Source organism: Heptranchias perlo, chromosome 2 (genome assembly GCF_035084215.1).
Source record: "Heptranchias perlo isolate sHepPer1 chromosome 2, sHepPer1.hap1, whole genome shotgun sequence".
Lineage (NCBI taxonomy): Eukaryota > Metazoa > Chordata > Chondrichthyes > Hexanchiformes > Hexanchidae > Heptranchias > Heptranchias perlo.
The window spans coordinates 45,180,984-45,193,309 of NC_090326.1; the positions used below are offsets into that span (position 1 = coordinate 45,180,984).

The window sequence follows — 12,326 nt, forward strand, 5'->3', positions numbered from 1 at the left end:
AATGTAAATCTATTTAGTCACTTGTTGCACTGAAGTTGTTCACTAACATAAATACACATCCATATGGGATCTTGGGCATGAGGTATTAATTGCAATTAGTATAATTCTTGTTCAGTCTTTAGATTTATGAGTAATGTTATGTTTTTCTTTGCTGCTTTTTGTTTTTTAAGGCACTCGAGTTGAAAAATATGGAACAGAGCCTGGTTGATGCAAAAAGGTTTATTGCTGATCTAGAGAAGAAGAATGCTGCTGACCAGGTGCGTGAGTTGAAGTTTAAAGGCCGTTGTGCAGCATCACATAGGATTGTTGCAGCAAAACAACAGAACTCAAACCAGGGATTTAGAATGTTAGAAGTTAAGGCGAGAACTGAGCGTGTGATCCCATTGAGCTTGCACTGTCTACCTGGAAATGTAACAGCAGCATTTCCTCCCTACCCTTCCAAAAAAAAGTAGACCTAATACACCTTCCTCCCTCTTGCTTTTTGTAATCCAAAATGGAAATCTGTTCAACTTTTCCTGGAAAGAAATTGTTGCCCTAATTTGGCAGCCGTCTGTTCCACATCTTGATTAATATTTGCTTGAAGCAGTTACTGTTTAAATGTAGCTTAGCTTGTGGTTTGCTTTCTTTCCATGCTTCTTTATCTGCTAATTTTCTTATTTCCTGAAGACTAACTGTGCTGTGGAGAGTATCACAGCCATGCTTGATCTTGTACTCCATCAAAGTCCACAAGTGCATCCCAGCAAGGCTATTGGATAGTGATTTATAAGTCTTGGCTGCTCCCTTTCTTCCACCCCACCCGTGATAAGAGCTAATGTGGCATAGAATAGCAATCAAAGTTAGAACCTTCCTAGCCTGTGTGACTTAGTTACTTGCTGGCATCTCAGCCCCAGGACATGGCCGCAAGAGTGCCTCAGGGCAGTGTCCTAGGCCCAACTATCTTCAGCTGCTTCATCAATGACCTTCCCTCCATCATAAGGTCAGAAATGGGGATGTTCGCTGATGATTGCGCAGTGTTCAGTTCCATTCGCAACCCCTCAGATAATGAAGCAATCCATGCCCGCATGCAGCAAGACCTGGACAACATCCAGGCTTGGGCTGATAAGTGGCAAGTAATAGCCACGCATGACAAGTGCCAGGCAATGACCATCTCCAACAAGAGAGAGTCTAACCACCTCCCCTTGACATTCATCGGCATTACCATTGCCAAATCCCCCACCATCAACATCCTGGTGGTCACCATTGACCAGAAACTGAACTGGACCAGCCACACACATACTGTAGCTACAAGAGCAGGTCAGAGGCTGGGTATTCTGTGGCGAGTGACTCACCTCACTCCCCAAAGTCTTTCCACCATCTGCAGGACACAGGTCAGGAGTGTGATGGAATACTCTCCACTTGCCTGGATGAGTGCAGCTCCAACAACACTCAAGAAGCTTGACACCATCCAGGACAAAGCAGCCCGCTTGATTGGCACCCCATCCACCACCCTAAACATTCACCCCCTTCACCACCGGCGCACAGTGGCTGCAGTGTGTACCATCCACAGGATGCACTGCAGCAACTCGCCAAGGCTTCTTCGACAGCACCTCCCAAACCCGCGACCTCTACCACCTAGAAGGACAAGAGCCGCAGGTACATGGGAACAACACCACCTGCATGTTCCCCTCCAAGTCACACACCATCCCGACTTGGAAATATATCGCCGTTCCTTCAACGTCGCTGGGTCAAAATCCTGGAACTCCCTTCCTAACAGCACTGTGGGAGAACCTTCACCTCACGGACTGCAGCGGTTCAAGAAGGCGGCTCACCACCACCTTCTCGAGGGCAATTAGGGATGGGCAATTAATGCCGGCCTTGACGGCGACGCCCACATCCCGTGAACGAATAAAAAAAAACATGCCTCGCATATTCCTCAAATCTGTGCCTTTAAACTTATCCCTGTCCTAGGCCATCATTTCAGGATCCATTCGCAGTTCACCTTTCCTTCACTCTAGAAATTTGTTCTCCCTTTACCTATCCCCCAGAAGATGATTTCACCCAATTGCCACTCTACTACCATTACATTGTTACTGTCAGAAGTTATGGACACTGCTAGTACGTCTCAAGCTGTTCATTCTCTTGAAAATTCTGGTCTAATATAAAACCACCAGTATGGTTTTCAGCATCGCATCGTACTGATCTTATTGCTTATGTTATGCCTTTCGAATATTTTGGTGAATCAGTTGCCGTTGCCTTTGACGATTCCAAAGTTGTTGACTGGGTCTGGCATCTTGCCTTTTGAAATGAGTTACTATAATGTGGCCTCCCGTCAAAGCCAGGTTCATGGAACGGTCCAGTTTTCTAAAATCATTGTCTGTGCTGCAGTTTATGGCTCATTGACTACTTTCCATTGATTCAGTGGTAATCCAGGCCTATTCCTCCTTCTCCCTTCATATCAGTGATTCCTCCCACTCATCATCTAAATTGTAGAAAATGAAATTGAAACACTTCTGTAGCAGGACAGACATGAAAGGGCTAAGGGCTCAATTTTCCCCTCTGTCATTTACTATTTTCTCCTTATTAAAGTTTTAGAAATCTGCACAAAGTTCCTATTTACCTTTGCAAACTATGCCTGTCCAAGTTCAAATATGCAAATTGAATTGAGATGCAAATTTTGGTTTGAAAGTAAATGATATGTGAATTGAATATACACAGGGAGTCAAAGGATATGGGGAAAAGATGGGAAAGTGGATTTGAGGTTAAAAAATCAGATCAGCCATGATCTTATTAAATGGTGGAGCAGGCTTGAAGGGCCAAATGGCCTACTCCTGCTCCTATCTTTTATGGTCTGATCTTCTGGTCTGATTTTGTACCACTCTGTAGATGGGGAAATGGTGAGCAGAGGTGGGAAAAACATTAACTGACTCAGAGAAAAGGGCTAAGTGATTACGCTGCCTCAGCATAGTAATTATACTTAATGTTGAAAGAGAATCTTTTTGGCAGCAAAATAAAATACCTTTGCATGAGAAGAGCTGTTACAGTACTACCTCATGGCAGGAGAATTTGGGAGCAGTACAGAAGAAGGTACAAGGAGAAGATGGCAAACATCAAGCACTTCTCATAGGAGGTGGCTAGAATTCCTAGGACTGGGTAACATCCATTTGAGGACTGTGATCTTAAAAAGAACCGAGATCCTACAAGGAAGGGTTTGCCATATTTCCTGCTGCCTTGTGCATTGATTTAAGATCATATGGAGTAAAAGATATTTGCCATATTCTTCAGGCAGGTAATAAGCAACATGGTACACAAACCCTCTCAGCAGCTCAAAAGTTTGGTAAGAATGCTTTGTGATTTAGAATCTACTTTAATTACCGGAACAAGTCATAGGCCTGTTAAATCAAAAGCAAAATCCTACAGATGCTGGAAATCTGAAATAAAAACAGAAAATGCTTGAAGCTCTGCAAGTCAGGCAGCATCTGCGGAGAAAAAGAAAGAGTTAACGTTTCAGGTTGAAGACCTTTCATCAGAACTGGAAGATGGTAAAGAGTTAAGTTTTTAAGCAAGTACAGAGCCAGGGAAGGTTTGGGGTGAGGAGGAGAGGAGGAAAGAACAAAGGGAAGGTCTGTGATAGGGTAGAGGGCGAGAGTGATTAAATGACAAAGGGGATGATGTTGTAAGACAAGGAGGGTGGTAATGGAACAAGTTAAGAAACAAAAGATGGGTCTAGAGGACCTATAAATGGCAACAGCAGAACCATTACCAGCATCTACTGTCTGGAAAAAATGGGAGCAGTTATTGAAATCAATGAGTCCAGAAAGTTGCAAAGTGCCTAATTGAAAGATGAGATGCTTTTCCTCAAGCTTCCGTTAAGCTTCATTGGAACAGTGTAAGAGGTCAGAGTGGGATTGGGATAGGGAATTAAAATGGCAAGCGACCGGCAGGTCAGGTCACACTTGCAGACTGAGTGGAGGTGTTCAGCAAAGCGATCACCCAATCTGCGTTTGGTCTCCCCAGTGTAGAGGAGACCGCGTCATGAGCAGCGAATACAGTATACTAAATTGAAAGAAGTACAAATAAACCACTGTTTCACCTGGAATGAGTGTTTGGGGCCCTGGATGGTGGGAAGGGAGGCGGTTAAAGGGCAGGTGTTGCAAATCCTGCTCTCACACGGGAAGGTGCTGTGGGGAGGAGAATGGGTGTTGGGGATGATGGAAGAGTGGACCAGGGTGTCGTGGAGGGAGCGGTCCCTTCGGAATGCTGAAACCTGTTAAACCTCTCTGATGTGTGTTGTAAACAATTTTACAACACCAAGTTATAGTCCAGCAATTTTATTTTAAATTCACAAGCTTTCGGAGGCTACCTCCTTCCTCAGGTGAACGATGTGGTTTCAGAAACTGGATGTTTTAGAATTAATGTTAAAGCTTTGTTACATTTCTACCAATAGCTGTACACTTACAAAGTACGTTGATAGTTATAGTGATTGACGTTTTTCAACTTTGTTCGGCTGCCACAACTCATTTATCTGTGCAAAGCTACTGTAACCTAGCCACTGGTGTGATGCCTTCTAATATAGCTATATGATGGCAGTAAATTTATTAAAGTCTAGAAGGTGACAGTGCTTTCATGGCAAATTCTGCCAGTGTACTTTGGGTAAAACCAAACTTGGAATACTGGGTTAGAAAATAAAAGTTGGAGATCTAAAAATGCTTTTTTTTTCTGGTGTAGTTTCAGGTTTTTTGAGGTTATATATAAACTTTTTAAATTGTATATCTATATTTGTATCTGCACCAGTGTCATCCAAAATTTGAATTAGTAGAAACATGATATTGGAAATCACTTAAATTTCTCCAGTTGGAATGAAATTTGGGAGCTCTGTGAAATAGTGTATCATAATTGATCGGTGTAGATGGTGAAAATGAAGTATTTGGATCTGTTAAGTCATCCATGAGTAAGTCCTAAAATATTAGACATTTTTTGATCAATTTCTTTCTATAGGAAGTGGTAACAGTCCTGATGAATCAAATACAGGAAATGAGAAGCTCATGTAGTCAGAAAACTGAAGTTGTTTCTGTCTTGACCCAAGAATTGGAGGACATCAAGGTGAGTTAAATAACAAAGACCACGAGTTTTGACACAGCTGAATCTTTATGTAATTGTCCTGATTTTTGCTTTATTGACAAAGAAAAATTAGAACCATATGCAGAATTCCTTTGTCCTGTAATAGTCACTAACTTTAAGCATCAGTGTGCCTCTGTGTTTGAATTGCTGCTGCATCAACATGCTGTGCCAGAGGGTATTGGATGTGGATTTTAACTTTGGCTTTACCATATTTGATACTTAAAGCACAAAATGAAGACCAGTTGCTTTCCCACAAGAGGGTTGAAGGTGTTGGCAGTATTTCCCACACTGCTTTTGCACACCACCTAGAGGTTAGCACAAGAACAAATTTGGACATGAGCCTGGGGAATTTTTTTTTAATGGGAATTTATAGAAATCACTGCACTGGAATCAGCCCATCAGATCTGTACTAATGCTAGCTCTACAACTGAAGCTACCTAGTCTAATTCCCTTGTGAATTTTTATATTTTCAACTCTCTCCAATTCCCTTTTCAGTTGCTGCCTAAATAATCACTAGCAAACCATTTCATGTTCTAATAACAGATATGTGTAGAGGGGTTTGGAATTCTTCTAACTTGATTCTTCTAGTGATCTTGAGTTTATGCCCCCTTGTTACTGATTTGGTAACCAGTGGAAATAATCTTTCACCATGTACCCTCAATCTTCCATAATTTAAAAAAACTCATTAGGTACCCTTTTGATCTCTCTTCCAGGGAAAAGGGTCAATTTTTCAAACCTTTCTTCATAACATGACCCTTCATTCTTTGAAATATTCCAATGAATCTTTACTGATCCCTTTCCATAGCTCTATTATGGGTATGGCACTATAGTGGTGACAGTACTGCACCAACAATTCAAATTGTGAGTTCAAATTCCACCATGGCAAGTTGTGAAATTCGGTGGAATAAATCTGGTAATTTGTAGTTGGTAGTAGGGGGAAAGAAATAACCATGAAACCTGCCAGATTGTCATAAGAACTCAAATGGTTCACTCATCCACTTCAGGAAAGGGAACCCGATGTTCCTACTAGGTCTGGCCTACATGTAACACTCTAATCCCACAGTTGACTCTTAATACTCTCCGAAGTGTCTTAACAAGCCACTCAGAAGAAGGTCCATAACCCCAACCTTGGGATGACCAGGGATGGACAATAAATGCAGCCTTATTAATATTGCCCATATCTTATGGACAAATGAGATATATGTACCTACATCCTTCCATCTCTCTCCTCACCATTTAGTTACAATCTTACAGTTTAGCGATGACTTCCTTTTACTCTTCTTTCCCCGAAATGTACTGCTATGCATTTCTTTGCATTGGAGGACAGTCACAGTACAGATCCCTGGGCACACCACAACTTGCATCCTGTCCACCTGAAAAACAGCCATTTACTCCTGTACTCTGATTTTTGTCTCCTAGTCATCTTTCTATCCAAGTGGCTGCATTACCTTTAAATTCCATATTGTGAAAGTTAAGGTATAAGCACCTTATCAAACATTGCCTTAAAAATCTATTTGAGTGCAAACTGCTTTTTATAAATGCATGCTTTATAAAACATCAGTTAGGCCCCAACTAGAGAATTGTCTAATTCTGGGCACCACACTTTAGGAAGGATGTCAAGCCCTTAGAGAGGGTGCAGAGGAGATTTACTAGAATGGCATCAGGGATGAAAGACTTCAGTTACATGAAGAAACTAGAGAATCTGGGGTTGTTCTCAGAGCAGAGAAGGTTAAGGGGAGATTTGCTAGAGGTGTTCAAAACCCTTCATGATTTTGATAGAGTAAATAAGGAGAAACTGTTTCCAGTGGCAGAAGGTTTTCAGAGGACACAGATTGAAGGTAATTGGCAAAAGAACCAGAGGCAACATGAGGGGAAACATTTTTCTTTTTACACAGTCTGGAAATGCACTGCCTGAAAGGGTGGTGGAAGCAGATTCAGTAATAACTTTTAAATGGGAATTAGATAAATACTTGAAGGGGAAAAATTTGCAGGGTTATGGGGAAAGAGCAGGTTAATGGGACTAATTGGATAGCTCCTTCAAAGAGCTGGCACAGGCACGATGCACCAAATGGCTTCCTTCTGTGCTGTATCATTGTATGATTCTATGCTGACTGATTAGTCTGTATAATTTCGCCCTTGAGCAGAGACGTGGGGGACCTTTGCCCCTTCTGGATTTTTGCACTAGGGAACGGGTATTCCTCAGGAGCAGAGAACCCGTACACTGTGGTCTTTGTCTCCTTTACATAACTCTGGGATTTCTGGGGCTTCCCTTGGCGTGTGGCGCTGGGCTTGCATCTGCAATAAGTGCAGGTCCATTGTTGTAATGTAAATGAGGATGGGAGGGTCACTGACAAACCTCACCCTTCAATTTCCTCTTCTCTCATTCGTTGGGGCATCCATTTGAGGGATGTCCGAAGAAGACAGAATTGAATCTTGCGCCGGTGACTCTTTCAAAATAGGGGTCCAAAGGGGCCTGGTATCAGGGCTGCAAGGTAAGTGGGCATTTTTTTAATTGCAGGGCAACATTCATTTTAGGCCCTGGAAGCCTGTTCTCCAATAACAGCAAGAAGGCCCAGAGACTGGCAACAGTACCCGCAGCTGCATAACCCTCAGGTCTGCAGCTAAACTGATTTCCACCTCTGATTTCCAGCTGGTCTGTGCCAGGGGTGTAACCGGGCCATGTTGATGCCCAACCCAGGAAATTCAGGATAGATGTAGCACGCAGGGAGGAGAGATCAGGACAATTGGCCCCTAGAAGTTTATTTAAAATTGAGCTAAGACTAACTGGGATATAATTTCCTGTCTTGAACAGAAATAATATGTCACCTTCCAATTTTTTGGTACAATTCACATTTCCAAACATTCTTGGAAAATTAGGGTTAGTTACCTCTGAGATCTCCTTTCCAACTTCCCTCAGTATTCTGTCTGTTTTAAATAGGATTTGGTGGAGTCACAAATCTGCCAATGAATGTTTGTTTTATACAACTCTACCACTTTAAAAGATTAAAAGTAGAGTATTGCTGTTGCAACCTCATTATTGCCAGTTTTTAAATTTCTGTTTTGAAGTTTAATGTGCCTAATTCAAACAAATTCACTGAAATTAATGTGATCTGGATTTCAGGTACTTAGTATCTCCGCCTGGATTTTCTGTAACCTTTTTTTTCCGTGCCCATTAAGGTAAGGGATACTAGTGCCCTGACTGTGTGCTGTAGCCCTACCTTCAGAAGAGGGTGACCTTTTTTCCCCCTCCCAAACGAGCAAGCGTGGTCTTCTAAGATTGTTAGTTAGTGTTCACTAATCAGTGTTTTGTTGTGAGCTCATGCCCACCAGGAACTGGGTTAAGATTGTCCAAATCCTTTTCACATAGAACACTTGTAGCTAGCAGACAAAAGATATTTTCACATCACCCACATGGAGTCAAAATCCAAAAGGCTATTGTGTTAACCCACTATGAAGGCCCAAAGATTGCTGGTTTCAATGTACTTGCTGAACAATAGAAGCTCAACGTTGTTTCTTGGGTGTTGCAGTTGAGACATTCAATTGTTTTAGGAATCTCAGTAATGCTACCTTCTCTATGAAAACAAAATTGAGTAGGTTTCCCTCTTTGCTTTAACTAATGTTCAAACTGACTATTGTGTTAAAAATAGTACCATTTTCTACTATTCTTTTAGTTGAAGTACAGCGCTGCTGTGGCTGCTAAGGAGGAAAACAAGGCCATTATCGAAAGAAAGGAGAAAGAAATCATTGAGATGAGAGCGACTGTAGAAAGAAAAGAGAATTCTTGTAATGTGCAGGTGAGACTACAGACATTGATACTTTTTAGACTTTAACACCATTTGAGTGCTTGTTTCTTTGAGATTTAACTGGAAAGCATTATTTCAATAATACTCAAATTGAAAGTTTCATGGCTTATTAGCACCATAATCTTTTGAAAGGTGTCAATATTGAATGAAGTGTTTTTGTCTTATTGCAAGTTGGGTTTCTGACATTTTCATTGAGTTATTTGAATTCACAAACTTTCTTGTGCATATGAACATCTTTTTTTAATATCAATAACAGAAGAACTTAAAGGCACCTTGAATAGCTTAAAAGGTTAAATGCTGTTGCACCACATCAGTCAGTCATCTTAATTGCTAATTTAAGAAGTTTAATTAAATTTCCACAAGAAGATTTGTGGATGTCCTTTGAAGAGGAAGGGTATTCTACTGAATTGCCACAAAATCCTAAATGTTACAATTTTTTTAAATGCCTGCATGCTTATTGGTGTTACTGTGTTCTTGCTTACTCCTGTTTTTGTGCTTTGGCTGCTTGTCAAGAGCAGCTTTGAACCCTTTCTTCAGTGACCTGAAGTTCCTCTCCAGTGCTTGGGACTTTTTGTCCAAAGCTCATTGTGATGTTATTAGTGAGGAAAGTGAATTGAAAGCAATGAGCATTGCAATAAGGGAAAACTGAGAGACACCAACAAGTTGCTTGCACCTCCCTTTATAACCTCACTTGTTATTCTGTACTATGTTTGTACATGACTTGCACTACCTTGCACATGACTTCTCGTACTGTATTGGAATATTGTTCTGGCAGACTGGTTCTTGCTGATTTTGTTTTCTCCTTAATGTCCAATGTGTTTGTGCTACTTCCCTGGCAATTAGAGATATTTGGTCTATTTTCAGCCTGTGGGAATGAGTTTCGCGTGCGCCACGCCGGCAACAAATTCACACATGTGCAACTCCACGTCGCATACAGTTTGCGCATATGCAATTCGGCCCCGGAGGAGTGACATAAGCACAAGCGCATATGTCAGATGCTCTGCCGTGATCCTTAAACACTGAGTTGCAGGCTTCACGAAGACAGCATCGAAAGAAAACATCCTAAGGAACGAGTGTCTTGGTTGAAATGTGCTTGATAATGCACTAAATTTTAGATATTTAATATCTCTTTAGCATAGTTAATATCAAAATGTTCAACTTTTTTGAGAGGTTATGTGGCTTCTGGGTTGGCAGCTCCCTAGGGAGCTCCTTTTGCTGCACAACCCAACCCTTGCCTTTCCTTCCCCAATCTGCGTGCTCCTACTGTTTGAGGACTCCAAAAAACAGAGGGTGCAGTTCAGCCCTAACTACAAGTTCAAGCTGCAAGTTTAAAGTTACCTGTGCTCACTGCCTGCTTTTTGCTCAAATTTGGCTTCAAATTCAGCAACGTTTATCAAGCAATTTTAAGACCTGTGTCCAGTTCTCGCCTGATCAGAATTCCTAGTCATGGAATGGAAGGGTCTCCCCAGCCCATATGCAAGATGCAGAAGTGGGCTGTGAGATGGATTTATGACAAAAAGAGGAAATGATTGCAGGGATGGCCTATTGTTCAGTACCCTGGATTGGGGTTCCCCTCATGGCGAGCATCTCTTGCCAAAGCCACTTGTGAGGACATGGATTGAACAATCAACATCGAGTGAGCCAGGAGGGTGAGTGGAGTTTCTTTTGGAGTCGAGGTGGCTCCAAGACGAAAACAACCATCAATAGAAATTGAGAATCAAGTCAACCTTCTGGCAGACCCAGTAATCTGGAACCTGAGTCAGACATGGCCACAAAATTCTAGGACACTATTGATTGGTTTACTAATGGAACTTGGAGAGCTAGAACTGTTGCTGTGGGCTGTGATTCTATCCACAGCTCCAGATAATGCTGAAACCTCATGATTGGTCCTGGCTGGTCAAGTAGCAAGAAGCTTCCCAGTACTCTTGTGGTAGGCTACACAGTTTTAGCTGGTTAAGTTCCAAGTGCCTCTCTGTGCACTTAGGGGCCCCAAAGCATTACCTCTGCTGACCTGTGCCGAAGTGTTCTGGAGTTGGGTAAGTAAGATGTGCACATATGGGGAGAATGTGTGCTCTGTATTGGGAAAACAAACTCTACCCGTCTGGATTTCTTAGTAGCTTGGTTTGTAGACCCTTGGTGGTGAAGGTGCATGTCAGACACCTGGCTAACCAGAAAAAAATAATTTAATCATTTTATTTGTACATAGGGTATGGTAGGGGGTTTGATTGGCCTGCCTTCTGGCTGTGAACAGCAAGAGATAAAACAATGTAGAGACACAGTCAGTCAGTCAGTGATGTTTTTAAACAGAACGCTGCGAGGCAGCAAAAGGCTAGAATGGAATGCAGGAGAGTGTAGTCTGAAATCACTGTTTGTCAATCCTGCACATAGATGAGCTGTACTAATAGATTAATTTGGTTCAGATCATAATTTGCTCTGTATGTATTGTGAAATAAAGCAGGATTAAATCAATAAGTCATACTAAGCCTTGGCAAATGTTCTTCAATCTCTCCGAAGGTGGACTGAAGTACATGTGTGAAAGCACTAATATCTGGTTCAGAGCACAAGGTCACTTTTGTTTCATTCCTGGGTTATGCTATGAAGCAAATAGACAAAAGATAGTATAAATTTAACTATTGTAAAAGTAAGATGCTCAGACAGCTTATGGGAGCAGCTGACACCACTGAATCTAAGAAGGTATCTACAGCAGATCCAAATTTATAGTAATTGCACTGACCCTTACATGGTAAACTTTGTGGGGGAAAGTTTTTTTTAATAGAAAGTACCAGGATTTGCTACCTGTGACTTAATTCTATCCAGATCTGAGAACTCCTGTTTCTGCTACTGGGGTATTTTTTTTAGCCCATATCCTCCTAACTATGAAATCCCATTAGCAAATAAGATGCAATGACCAGTGTTTTAATGTTAAATCATGCTATTGCCTAATGTCCTCACATCTTGCTTTAAAATCCTCAGATGGAGATGCTTTGTGAAGATCTGACCAATGCCACCCAGCAGCTTGGTCAGCTGACAGAGGACTCCAAAAAGCAGGCAGCAATGATGCAGGAAGAAGCAGAGAAAAATGCAACAGCCATTAAAGTACTCCAGGATCAGGTAATGAAATTAAAAGGTGCTACTTCTCTTGTTGCAGAACTACAGTATGATGATGTCACTCAAGTTCTCCGCTATGATGGTTATATCTTCCTAACTGCTTGACAAGTGTTTTCTGCTCACTTAGTACCAAAGTGATGGATTTCAATTTATTGTGAATTTTAATTCAGTTGCAAAAATTAAGTAAAGTGAAATTAGTTATATCATGGTAGTTTCTAAAATCTCTTAATGGTTTCAATTGCACAGAGCATCATGCTATTAAAAGCTGTGAAAACTCAAGTAATTTTCTGACTAGAATGGTTGGCATAGAGCCCTGAT

At 41.5% G+C, this 12,326-nt stretch overlaps 1 protein-coding gene across 1 annotated transcript in view; it reads left to right on the top strand.

Annotated features, from left to right (window-relative positions):
- Nucleotides 1–12,326, top strand: part of kif15 (kinesin family member 15) — a 93,250-nt gene that overhangs the window by 58,763 nt on the left and 22,161 nt on the right. Inside the window, exons 24-27 of the mRNA XM_068001822.1 lie at nucleotides 171–257; nucleotides 4,975–5,079; nucleotides 8,769–8,891; nucleotides 11,874–12,011. Coding sequence (XP_067857923.1) covers nucleotides 171–257; nucleotides 4,975–5,079; nucleotides 8,769–8,891; nucleotides 11,874–12,011 — 453 coding nt within the window. The remainder of the gene's footprint in view (nucleotides 1–170; nucleotides 258–4,974; nucleotides 5,080–8,768; nucleotides 8,892–11,873; nucleotides 12,012–12,326) is intronic.